Source organism: Aspergillus eucalypticola (assembly GCF_003184535.1).
Source record: "Aspergillus eucalypticola CBS 122712 chromosome Unknown BO83scaffold_32, whole genome shotgun sequence".
Taxonomy (NCBI): domain Eukaryota; kingdom Fungi; phylum Ascomycota; class Eurotiomycetes; order Eurotiales; family Aspergillaceae; genus Aspergillus; species Aspergillus eucalypticola.
This window is the reverse complement of record NW_020290306.1, coordinates 411848-424556: the sequence shown is the minus strand read 5'-3', so window position 1 is coordinate 424556 and position 12709 is coordinate 411848. Positions and strand designations below refer to the sequence as shown.

The window sequence follows — 12709 nt, the reverse complement described above, 5'->3', positions numbered from 1 at the left end:
TGGATTTGCTTATTTCATATACATCAACACTTTGGTCAAGTTGTCCTTGTTTATTCCTGCTTCTGGAACTTTCAAAAACGCGTTCAGGAACGAGTCTTCGGATATCTCGTCCAGCAAAGGACCAGTGTTGGTCATTTTCCGAAATGGCTACCTTTTCTCCTACAGGAGCACTGGTGAACGATGTGTCCTTCACTGAGAACGGAGAATTCGAGGCACTCTTTGAAGGTTGGATGGGGGCAAACAACGGGTAAGTATCCACTCGCTTGTTTCTGTCCTTTAGTGTCAACAGCACCTAACTTTATATGCTAGTTGTAACTACGTTACAGCACCAGAAGGGCATACTAACAATGCTCAAACCTTTTCAATTCATGACCTCCCAAGCACCTTCATGGCGCAGGACGCTGGTGTTTTGGGGGATCTTTCTGATCCGTTCACTACGGGAGAGGATACAAATCTGTCGGCATTGCCTCCGTCGGATTCAGAGCACAGTCGTTCTGCAATCCTCGACAACGAAGTATCGCCTGAAATGGGGGATAACCAAACCAACCCCAATGAGGATATTGATAATTCTGATCAGACTGCGGCTGTCCAGAACATGAATCCCGGTACTACTGGGCAGCCCACTGCTACGGCTATACCTCAGCCTGGAATCATGTCTGGAGACCTGAACCCTAGCATTACTGGGCAATCCGCCGCTACGGCTTTGATGCATTCAGGGTCTGTGCCTGTAAACCAACATATGGGAGATCTGGCGCCTCCAGATGCCCGTGTAATTGCTTCTACTTACTTCACTGGTGTGATTGGCCCTATCATGGGTCCTATAAACGGTGTTCAGCAAACCACCTTGAAGCAAACGCGCGAATCACTACCGAGCGGTTACTCTACCCTCCCTTGTTATGCTCTTGGGGCTGGTGTTGCTGTCAATAACTCGGGCGTCTCATTTACTGAGGCCGACAATGAGGACTTCTTTAATCGTGGAAACAACTACGTGAACAACGCTACCAGCAACCTCGTGGGAAATGCCCCGGGCAACCATCTGGATAACATCTCAAGGAGCTCATACAACGCCATCCCCACTGACCAGGCCGCAAGCATGCTCGGCAATGTAACCGGAGTGCAGGACGTCTCTTCAAATGGTTCTCAAAAGAGTACTCCACCTTCGCAGCCAGTCTATGCTGCTGGTGGGCCCCACGCAACTACTATGCCGGAAAACCAAGTGGATAGAATCCGTTCTAGTTCTGGTTCTTCCGGACATTCTGGGACGCCGCAGAAATGCAAAGCATCTTCGCCTGCCGATCAGGTTACCGGCAACCCTGGAAGCCAGTTCACTGGACATCAGATGGCTGGAAATAAGTTCGCCGGGAATCAGATGAATGAGCATCAGTTCGTCGGAAGCCAGATGACTGGACATCAGAGCATCGGAAATCAGATCACTGGATTTACACCCCAGCAAGGGACTCAAGTGTATCAGGGTATCTTCCCTTCTCAGAAGGTTGCTTGCCAGAACAGCACCCTGATCCAATCTTCGCCTGAGACTGGATCTGAACCAATGCACTCCAGTCCGCCCGAATACCTCCCTGGCCAACTTGGGGCAGTTGAGGAATTCAACCAAGGCATATCATCTGGAAGCAGCAGAAATTCTGTGCAGCAGAACAGCCCCTCTGATGGTCATTATCCGCCCCCCGGTCAAGGCGAAGCCACCTTCCCAATTGATATATCTGGCCAGCCGGTCATGACCGCCCAGACCACTGTTCATAACCCACAGCCAAGCCCCGTTTCGCTGATGGACCGGCTGATGAACCCGGAAGCTTATAATATGGACTGCGGTACGCTGTACTCTTCAGTTGAGGAAGCTAGGGCAGCACGCCCGGTGCAGGATGGCGTTCGAGAGGACTCAACCCTGCCCACCAACGATCTGCAAAAACAGGCAATTGTTAGGGCTCTCACCAAGGCGATGCTCAGTTTCAAGAACGCCGAGGACAACCCTGGAATGATCAAGCCATTTAAAGAGGGCAAGTATAGCGCCGAGAGAGTCGAATGTGTGTGCTGGGAGATACTGGTAAGTTGTGGAGCCAGGCGGTACTGTTGTGGAGTGGATTTAACGTTGCATTTAGGATTGCGTTATTACCAGACAAATCTCGGGCTCGTTGTTGGCAGCTCATGGACTGAAGAGAAAGATCACGAGCGATTTGCTGACGTTCGCTGAACGCATGACTAAAGTTCTAGATTGTCTCGAAACCCAAAAAACAATTTGCAAGCATCTATTAGATGCCCCATACATGCATCAATTTGTTGATGATCCACAGGCTGCTCAAAAGCGTGTCATTGCCAATAAGACTTTGAACAAGCGTAAAGGTGAAGTGATGAACGCGGGCAAGCAAGTTCTCGGAGCCAGAAAGGCAGCTGAGTCTACCACCATCAACCAGCCGGTTAGGGTTGCAGCACCTACAATGCCCACAGCGTCTGCTATGCCCACCATGGCTACCGTGCCTCCAGTAAACAACGCCGGTGCTGCAATGACCCCAAACAACACCCCTGGCAACATTGCAGCGACTGGAAGAAACCCTCCCCCTGCCACTCCATCCAACGCGTCCCAGCAGATGAACATAATGGCCCCTTCCAACAAATTTAGATACCAAATGGCGATGAGCGCAGGAACACCTACACCTGTGCCACAAGTCAGACCAGGCCCACAGGGATACCAGTCGGTACCTTTGAACAGAGTTGCCGCTGCTCAAGCTTACAACAACCGAATGATGGGCCCAACCTCTCACCCAAGACAAAATGCCGGGTCCGTCACAATGCCTCCAACCGCCCAGGCGTCTCCTCATCCGTACGATCCAGAGCAAACAATCAACACCCTGTTGGGACGGAACTTGATGGTGAATTACAACCAACTCGCTTCGCAATCTCATCCATACTCACAGATGGGATACCCACAACAGATGGGAAATCCGGTCCAAATGGGCCACCAACCTCAGATGGGCCACCAACCCCAGATGGGCCACCAGCCTCACATGGGACATCAAGCACAGATGCAAGGTCCTGTATCAGGTACACGTAAGCGCAGAAGGGAAGAAACGGACGTCGAGGACGATTCTCCTTCGGCCAAACGGCAGCATTAATTGCACCTCAAACATAAGAACCACTCGTCGAAAAGATCATCGAACAGGCTCATATGATAGAAAAGGGACTCGACGACACCAGTTGCTTGTCAATACACTACTCAACGAACCTTTGAACATAATAACGGACTCTACATAAGACAGCAACGCGAAAGAACTTGGTGCTCGTTATGATACAACTCTCAAACCACTCTGAACACAACACATAATATTTACACGCAGAAAGCGCGCGACAGCACAAGTTACTTGTCAAAAATCTACTTTATGATTGTTTACGACGATAACAGGCTTTTACGACAGACAGGAAAGGACAACAGGACTTACGTCTTACGAATACATCTCATTTCTCGATTTACAAGAACATACATCTCCTCATAATAGAGTCAAGACCGACATACCATCTACTACATCTGGTTTGGTCTACGAAATTACGATCTACGAAATCCACAGAGGCTTTTGGCAGTTGTAGTTGTTTTGTGATACCCCAGTCGATGATACCCAACTCCGACTCGCTTTCTGGCGTTCCCATTGGAATACCACCCATCTTCTTTTCTTCTTTTCTCTCGTGACTGGAATACTTTCGCATTGGCTCTACACTCAGGATCCTCTACTGCATTGTCTCGAAAGACCACATTCAGAAGGTGCGCCCTTTGGGAAATTGAGGCTAATGTGTACGACAATTTGGTCGTCACTTTTGATTAAATCGGTGCTGAGCTGGTCTCATGCACTGTTTTTGCTTCAATTTACTTCGACATTTGTCTCTTTTTCGCTTTCCTTCAGGTACATGCCTTTCTCCTGTTTTTGTAAGAGTTCTGGTGCTTAATGTTTCCTTTTTGTTTTCTTTCAATATTCTGTGAATTTGGCGGGAAATTGATTCTATTCGCTGCTTCTAGGATTTGATTTTCTGCTTCTGTTCTTTCCAGTTACGTATTTGACTTTATTTGATTCTCTGCTACAGTTGTGTTCTCACACATTTGATTTTAATTGAAATTTTCTGCTTCTGAGATTTGTTTTTCTTCTGCTTCTGCGTTATCCTTTGGGGTACATAGTCTTTCCTATTTTCTCACGGGTATCAAAGCTTTGCCTGACGTGGCTGTACATTTCTAGATTGCCAGAAACTTCATGTCTATAATAGCCCGGTAGACAAGAAATGAAATCACGCAAGTTTAATTCCATAACGTTCATATGGGAAATTCTCCAAAGAAGGCAACAACTCTCCCCACCCGTCACCGATCTTACCGGGCTTACCGGCACTCTTCAACCGACCGGCGACCAGTTCATCGGCCTCACGCTCCGGCTCGGTCTTCTCTTCTTCCTTATGTTCCCCAGTAAGCCCAGCCAGCACCTCTTCCTCACGCCCCTTATACGACTCCAACAATCCGGGATGCGGGACCCAAACAACCCGCATACCGGCCCTCCGACCGGCCTCAACGCCAGGCACCGCGTCCTCAAAGACCAAACACTCCTCAGGCTTGATCTCGGTCTCTCCCTTTTCGCGCAGGCTCGAGTTGATGGTTTCTAGCGCGAGCAGATAGATATCGGGAAGCGGCTTACCCCGTCCTTTGCCGATGCGGGGATCGTCGCCCAGGACCTGTTGGGATTTGGGGAATGCGGAAAACAACTCGCCCAGATGGCTGGCCTTCAGCTTGAAGTTCCGGCTGTGGGAAGAGGTGGCCAGGGCAAGGTGCACGGGCTGGTCAGTGGTTTGAGTGGAAACAAGCTTGGCGAGGAGGTCCCTGACGCCCGGAAGGGGCTGGGATTGAGGGAAGAATTTCTCCTGAAGGGCGGATTGCTTCGCGGCATATTCTTCGGGAGAGATGGGGAGCTGGGCCCATTGGTGGAAGATACGGCTGGCCTGGAATGGACAGTCAGAGGAATGAATATAGGAGATGGGAAGGAGGGTGGGGATATGGGATGAACTGCAGTGGGGAACTCGGAAGATGGGTAAGAGAGTGTACTTACATCTGGTTGAGGACGACCCTGCAATTGAGCCTTGATAGACCACGGCAGCAAAGGCTTTCCATATTCCTGAAGAATGGCATTGGTGATATCCGTGTATTTGTCCTCGGAGTCGATGAGCAGGCCATCCATGTCGAAGAGACATGCCCGCACGCGGGGTAGACTGGGTATCAATCAGCTAATTGCGAGCTATTTGAGCGGGTATTTAAAGTCATACTTTTGAGCTGAGCTAGGCATATTGCAGGTAGGCTCCTCGGATATCTAGATGCGAGGATAATGCGCCCAGCGTTGATGTTTAACAGCAATTATGCACCTTGACCGTTACCGATGAATGAGTATCGGAGATCGGCAGGAGGGGAAGTCAGTGCCTCAGGCAAAGAGGGGCAGCGGCATCTCCGACTCCGACTCGCCGACTCCGCGGAGCTGCAAGTAGCTTCTGGAACCACTACAGCGAAGCAAACCACCAGTGGAATACACGGACTTGGTGAGCCTACAACAATAAGGACAAATATGACGAACGACGCGAAACAAAAGGCCGACAATACGGCTAACAGTGACGGGGAAGAAGAAGAGGACATGTTTCACGATGCGCGCTTCCCCGCTGAAGAAGAAACGGTGAGCATAACTACTTCCTGCCCCTCACTACCAGCAGGATACTGATATGGATGCGAAAACCAGCGACTCTTAGAAGAATCCCATACCATCAAAGCCGAAGCCAACAAACTATTTACCGCAGCGTGTTATGACCAAGCTATCTCGTGCTACGACCGCGCCCTCGCCTCATGCCCCAACTACCTCGACTACGAAGTCGCCGTTCTGCGAAGCAACATGGCCGCATGTTATCTGAAACTTGAAGACTGGAAAGCGTCTGTCGACTCAGCGACAGCATGCATCGATCGCTTGGATAAGGTGGTTCCTTCAGCGACAGGGACAGCAGATGCGGAGGGTGTCAATGGAAAGCAGCCGCAAGAGTCGAGTGGCGAAGACGCCGTGGTCGAGATAACGGGTGACGATGACGAAGCCGAGGAAGAGCTGAAGCGGTTACAAAAGCAGGATGAGAGGAAACGGGATGTGCTGCGTATTCGCGCAAAGGCGCTCATGCGACGGGCGCGGGCGAAAATGCAGCTCGGTGGCTGGGGGAACCTGCAAGGGGCGGAAGAGGATTATAAGGAGTTGGCTGCCATGGACAATTTACCATCAGACGATAAGCGAATTGTGCAGAAGGCTCTTCGGGAGTTGCCTGCGAAGATCGGTCAAGCGAGGGAGAAGGAGATGGGGGAGATGATGGGGAAGCTCAAGGATGTAAGTCAATGTGCCTCAAGGTTACCTGGTGATATGCTAACGGACTATAGCTGGGTAATGGATTCCTTAAGCCGTTTGGGCTGTCGACAGATAACTTCAACTTTGTGCAGGATCCGAAGACGGGTGGATATAGCATGAACTTCCAGTCATGAGCTTCCAGTTAGTTGATGCGCTGATAGATTGGCCGGTTATGGTGCATCGCGGAGTTTGAATTTTTGATAGCTGAGCGTCATTTAAATTAGTCGTCATTTCATGCCCGACATGGGTTCCCTTGGTAGACGATATTTACAAATCATTGACAGGACAGTAGGGGTTTGGATTACTACTGTTGTAGTCGTGGTCAAGTAACAGCGGTTGGGCCATGCCTTATGTTGAGCGCAGCCAAAGCAACGCGACAGCCATGGTCTGATTGAAGTCGCTTAGCAGCTGCAGCATCGGACCGAGTGTCAACAGAGCTGGGGGCAGGGCGATACCAGAAAGAGTCAAGATGGACATGGGGATCCCCGCATATCCGCACTGGGGGATTTCCGAGCGGGTTGCTATATCCTTAACTCCGGACTGCCATCAACTCAAATCAACACCATTCCTCTCCACGACTACATCTTTCCTCTCTCTCATTGTTTATAAATCACACAATGTCAAACATGATTCAGACCACTACACATCTTGGTGAAATTCGCGGGAAAACCACGAATGGTGTCACCCAGTTCTTGGGTATCAAGTATGCCACCTTGAAGAATAGACTTGCAGATGCAGAACTAGTCGAAAGGCGCGCTGGAGGCGTTCTTGACGCAACTAAAGATGGGTAAGTCATTTGATCATTGAAAGCTGCATGGCTTCTTGGCTTCTCTGATCGGTCACACACTAAACGAGGTCTTTATAGACCAACCGCGTTATCACCCCTAGGTGGTTGTGACTTGGAACTCAGTGCGATTCAACACACCCTACCCAAGAAGGAGCTCATCCAGTCGGATGTGGACTGTCTGAACCTGAATATTGCTGTCCCTTCAGGCACTTCTGCGCATTCGAGACTACCCGTGTTTGTCTTCATCCATGGCGGTGGTCTCATGATTGGGGCGAATTCCTGGCCTCAGTTTGACTACGAGCGTTTCGTCAAGTTGTCCATTGACAATGGACTACCAATTGTTGCGGTATCGATCAAGTGAGTAGATTTATTGTGGCTATACACAAAGCCAAGTACGGGTTACTTAACGTTAATCAAGCTATCGTTTAGGGCCATTTGGATTCTTGACCTCCAATGAGCTGCGCAACGCTGGGTATAAAGCCAACAATGGACTTCGGGATCAGAGAGTGGCTTTGGAATGGGTACACAGGCACATTGTGGACTTTGGAGGGGATCCCGAAAACATCACTGTCGCTGGGATGAGTGCTGGGGCAGGTAAGCCTTCTCTCGTTTCTCCTCTAAAGGAAGGGAACTGAACAGTATAGCCTCCGTCACATTCCATCTCGACTCCGAAACACCGCTATTCAAACGCGCTATTTTGATGAGTGGCTCTCGGTTCTTTGTCCAGGCTCTGCCATACGACGCGCACGAGGGCAACTATCAACACGCGATGTCGGCACTTGGATTGCAAAATGCTACGTCGGACGAAAGGATCAAGGCCCTTTTGGAAACACCGGGCCAAGATCTGCTTGCTAAACTTCCTCCATCTGTCTTAAATGCTCCTGCGGTTGATGGAGACATGGTTCCGTCTGCCGTAACATATGCGCAGGTAGCTGATTTGGCAAGCGATATCCCCAGGGGAAAACAGTGGTGTCGCGATTTATTGATTGGTGATGCCCAGTATGATGTGAGTGGTCGAGAATACGAATATTCAGGTATTTTGAACTTACACTTACTTTTCTAGATCAACATTCTCGCTATCCTGCTGCCTCATTTGAAGAACGCATGTGCAGGGCGATTTGCGAAAGCCGTTCACTCCGTCTTTCCCACCAAGCAAGAACTGGCGACACAGATACTGGCAGGATACGGGTTGACTGCCGAAACTACGGACGATGAGGCTTTCCCTGCGGTTCTCAACTACCTTAACGATATCTTCATATTGGCGCCAACGCTGACATACACGCGTGGGTGGAAAGGGTATACAAATGTCTACTACTTCAACGAGGGAAATCCTTGGGATGGACCTTGGAAGAGCAAGGCTGGCCACATATTGGATGTCGCTTACCTGTTCCAGAACTTCAGAGAGTTCTTGACTCCTCCGCAGCAGAAGATAGCAGCTGCGTTCGCAGTTGATTTCTTCAAGTTTTGCCATGGCATTAGACCATGGCCTGCCGTGATAGACGGCGACATCGAGAAAGGATTTACGGCGCGAGTCTACGGGCCCTCCTCTGAGGGAGAGACAGTTGCACAAGTAGCTCAAGCCTTTGGTGACCACACCCGACGAAGGCCGGTTTTATTCGATCTCTCTGACGGAGCGTCCTTGGATGAACTGGCAAGGGTCGCTGCCGTATTTATGAGAAGTTAGTATTGCAAGATTTGAATGTATGAGACGTGTAACTTGCAATGGAAAGACCAAGGTTGCGACTTCCTTATTGAACAGGAGGAACGCCTAGACTGCATTCATTATTCCTTTCTCAACAAACCAACTCTTCTACTTTTTCTTCCGCACACGGACCTAAATATCCTAACTATTCCTATTGTCTCATTCTTATACTCTCCTATAATGCAGCAGAGAAGAATACTGCTTCCAGGAGAACCTGTACCTTACGACCCTTCACGCCCATGGTTTCCGCAATATGGTGCCGGCAATGGAGAAGGGTAGGTGACCGTCACCATGAAACGCACAGTTTGATAACTATCGAAGGACTCCCTACTTCCGTGGCAACATTATAATATTGAATTCCGTCAACTACTTCCAAGGTCAGCCAATATCATTGACATGCCGAATCGTGGACGTGCATAAACCCTTTTGGAAGGCGTGTGCGGTGACCGTCCAAGTCAAGGGGCCTCTGGGCACTTTAGGCGGAACACTACAGGTCAGAATGTTCGACAGACGCTTTACACCAGGCATGCGATTGAGGTTTGGCTGTCCGAATTGGTGCCATGCCATCGAAGCGGGATATCGGTATTATGGGTCATGGCCAGCCATGTCGAATGCACAGCCATCAAGTAATACTGCATGCAGTCAAGATCCACAAAATACTCTTAGCTTGTATCAAAGAGAAGAGCATCTCCAAAGGGCCATGATGTTTTACTACGAGACGGAACTGCAAGCGTACAACAATTTTCGTGACCTTCAAGCGGGATATATCCCCAAACTGCTTGGCACTGTTACGATGGCATGGCAAGTAACGAATGAATTGGGGTACACTCTCTTTGGATCTTGCCCTGGATTGATTCTCGTTCCTCTCATCGGAACCCCCTTCGATATGCACTACATCTTACGGCACATGTGGCAGTTCATTTTCAGGGATATTTGCAACATCAGACAAATTCTGCAGAGTCGAGGCTGGCATAGAATTGACACGACCCCAAGGAATCTTATCATCGTTCCATGCCATACCTGGGGCCTCTTCAAAGTGGTACTGCACAGCCTGCAACTGAACGGCGGGCCTGGTGAAACTGGGACGTCGATCACATTTACACCTTGACGAGCTGTCACGCTGGTTCAAGGCATTGGCGGACTTCAAACTATGCTGAAGGGATCATCCCCAGATGACTATTGTTAGTAGAGATAGTTGGGTGTTTCTTGTTTCTGGGGGCTTTTGGAGCTTTAATTATGATTGATGCCCTCAATACTTAACTTATGTAGCTCATGATTACTTTGCAGTTCTAACAATTGGCTGAAGAAGACATATGAAATAGAACTGCAGCCGAGTACGTAAGGGTATCAGATAGAAATTGCTGTGTGATTCGAGTGCCGCTCTGTCTCCAGCATTATTTAGACTCAACAATCACAACTAGTCACACACCAACACTCCCCACCACAACTCCGGACTAAACACCACCCCTCCCCCCACACACATTCTAAGAAATAGTCGCGTTAACCGTAGTATTAAGGAACCCCGAACCCAGCTTCGTCTCCGTAGCCTTAATCAGCGCCTCGACAGCATTATCAAAGCTCGAAAACATCTGACCCACCACCGACTCACCACAGGTACTCTCCCTAGGATTCGTGCTCGTATCTCTAGTAGTAATAGCATCCCGCTTCTTAAAGCTAATCCCAGGGGTAATTTCCACACAATTATACTGCGACTCAGCAGCACGCAACTGACAGATCTCATCTGTCTTGCAATCCCCGGTACACTCGGAGACATCCCAGCCACGGCTCTTACGGGCATAATAATCCTGGAAGACGGAGTCATCGTTCTCAAAGAGAACCGTGACATTGTGCCAGAAAGCCGGGGTTAGCTCCGCGGCACTGTCTGTAACGGGCGGGTCAAGTAGCGATCCGTAGGTTTCTTTAGCAGAGTAGTATTTCTCCCAGGTGGGGTTTGTCTGGTATGTTGAGCTGGACATGTTGGTGATGTATTCGGTGAAGTCGAGGACACCAAAGGTGACGGGGTCGACGGAGTAGACGCGGAACGCAGGGTTACCGGAGGTGGGGGTCATGGCGGGCATGATGTAGGACATCATGGATGCAGTGTCAGCGGACTGGTCTGTGTAGTTGGAGTAGGCGAGTTCGAACTCGTCTTTGTGGGTATGGCCGTAGAAGACGGCGGCGATGGTGGCGTCGTAGCGCTGGATGATCTGGTTGAAGTAGTTGGAGGCGTCGTGGAAGGTGTCGCCGGATCCCATGGGCATGTGGCCCATTAGCCAGACGCGTTCGCCGGCTGTTTCTGCTGCGGAGAGCTCGTCGACGAGCCAGGCGAGCTGCCCACTGGGGTCCTTTTCCATGGTTTTCTCGTAGAGCCAGAAGTTTTCTTTGTAGTAGAGGTTGGTGTTGAAGGAGATGATGCGCAGGTTTCCGCCGGAGTATTTGACTGAGTAGGCGCCGTAGTCGTCGGCTGTGCTGGCGGCGGTGGATCCAATCCATTGGCTCCAGTCGGAGGAGAGGGTGTCGTATGCCCACTGGCTGGAGATGGTGGTGTCGATATCAGCTGGCGGGAAGGAGTTCACTGGGGCGCAATCGTGGTTACCGGTGACGCCGTAGACGAGGTCGAAGTAGTCGGCCATTCGGGAGTTGTAGGCATCGTTTAAGTCGTTGGTTACTTCGGTTTCGTTGACTAACCAGACGGCACCTTCAACGACGTCGCCGGTGAATATGACGAACGAGGCGTTGGGGACGAGGTCGTTGATAGCTGAGTACATGCTCTCTTCCAGTGTGAGGGGAGCATCGCAGTTATGGTTTCCGTATTCGCCAGCCGGGTAGTCTGTCACACCTGGGTCGTCGGAGGAAGTATAGGGACGGCAGCAAATGGGCTTGGTGCAGTTGTAGCTGGCAGAATGGTTAGTCGTTGTCTTCCCACAGCTGGGTGAAGATCGCATACTTAGCGCCAGTCTCGTACGAGAGATCAACGTGGATGTCGCTGATGTGGACAATTTGCAGAGGAGTCTCTCCGCTTGATGTCGGACGTGACGCATTTGCGGGTTTGGCAGATGGGAAATCCACAGTATATTCGGCCACTGCAGGGTAATCGCACAGCCCGAAAATAGTTGTACAGAATAGAACTGCTGTCTTTGACGGAACATCCATGTTGCGCAAGTCATGAGCCAAGATTGGGCCTTCACGGGCAATTGCACCCTCACAGACATCGTCGTCATCAACCTGGAAAATTCAGCCTGGTTCAACAGAGAAGTGATTTGGAAGCCTACCCCAGCTAAGATGCAGACTTCCGTGATCACATCGACAAAGTCATCATTGCCCAAGTGTGCAAGGGCCTGCAGAACAACAAGAAGAGCCTACGAGTATGTACGAAGAGTGAGCATCAAGCGCTGTTATCAATTTACCCAGAGGAGCGACAGACCTCACATGCCGCACAGGTGGCATCATCCTCGATATCAGTCAAGATCTCGCTGATTGTCGACCTTTTGGCGATCCCAGTCTCGGTAGAAGCGAGAGCAACACCGGCAAGGGCCCCAAAACACAATAAGCCTGAAATTCTCATTTCGCCTATTATCAAGATTGGTGCAACAGACGGAGTTGCAGTTCAACAGCCCAAAGCCAAGGGTTTGTTGCGCGCCTTATATAGGTTCGACCATATAGGACCGACGATCATAGCCCATGGAGGGTGGTGCCTCTGCCAGTACCCCCTGATCACCTGTTCAAACGCACATAGTATAGATCATCCATATGACTCTAAATGGATGCGGACAAAAATGGTTCCGCCTTTCTGCACGTTCTTCTGAGCTCCGCAAT

At 50.1% G+C, this 12709-nt stretch overlaps 5 protein-coding genes across 5 annotated transcripts; 3 read left to right on the top strand and 2 right to left on the bottom strand.

The window, feature by feature from the left end:
* Positions 1 to 143: 143 nt before the first annotated feature.
* Positions 144 to 3125, top strand: BO83DRAFT_455791 (uncharacterized protein; the record flags this gene model as incomplete). The annotated part of the gene is made up of 3 exons (XM_025537042.1): positions 144 to 247; positions 310 to 2059; positions 2115 to 3125. The coding sequence occupies 3 exons, from the start codon at positions 144 to 146 to the stop codon at positions 3123 to 3125; spliced, it is 2865 nt and encodes a 954-aa protein (XP_025383773.1).
* A 1000-nt stretch (positions 3126 to 4125) lies between these two features.
* Positions 4126 to 5403, bottom strand: BO83DRAFT_411562 (haloacid dehalogenase superfamily protein). Its single transcript, XM_025534322.1, has 3 exons — positions 5302 to 5403; positions 5088 to 5247; positions 4126 to 4980 (listed from the first exon to the last, which is right to left on the bottom strand). The coding sequence occupies exons 1-3, from the start codon at positions 5319 to 5321 to the stop codon at positions 4282 to 4284; spliced, it is 879 nt and encodes a 292-aa protein (XP_025383772.1). The 5' UTR covers positions 5322 to 5403; the 3' UTR covers positions 4126 to 4281.
* A 136-nt stretch (positions 5404 to 5539) lies between these two features.
* BO83DRAFT_346861 (tetratricopeptide repeat protein 1) lies at positions 5540 to 6980 on the top strand. The gene is made up of 3 exons (XM_025528794.1): positions 5540 to 5699; positions 5763 to 6386; positions 6437 to 6980. Exons 1-3 carry the CDS (start codon positions 5595 to 5597, stop codon positions 6536 to 6538), a joined length of 831 nt encoding a protein of 276 aa, XP_025383771.1. The 5' UTR covers positions 5540 to 5594; the 3' UTR covers positions 6539 to 6980.
* BO83DRAFT_455776 (putative carboxylesterase) lies at positions 6874 to 10021 on the top strand (the record flags this gene model as incomplete). Its single annotated transcript, XM_025537041.1, has 8 exons — positions 6874 to 7005; positions 7040 to 7191; positions 7315 to 7548; positions 7610 to 7785; positions 7836 to 8197; positions 8255 to 8870; positions 8922 to 9168; positions 9215 to 10021. 8 exons carry the CDS (start codon positions 6874 to 6876, stop codon positions 9999 to 10001), a joined length of 2706 nt encoding a protein of 901 aa, XP_025383770.1. The 3' UTR covers positions 10002 to 10021.
* A 356-nt stretch (positions 10022 to 10377) lies between these two features.
* On the bottom strand, positions 10378 to 12458 carry BO83DRAFT_440995 (acid sphingomyelinase; the record flags this gene model as incomplete). The annotated part of the gene is made up of 4 exons (XM_025536302.1): positions 10378 to 11788; positions 11841 to 12118; positions 12166 to 12252; positions 12318 to 12458. The coding sequence occupies 4 exons, from the start codon at positions 12456 to 12458 to the stop codon at positions 10378 to 10380; spliced, it is 1917 nt and encodes a 638-aa protein (XP_025383769.1).
* Positions 12459 to 12709: the final 251 nt, after the last annotated feature.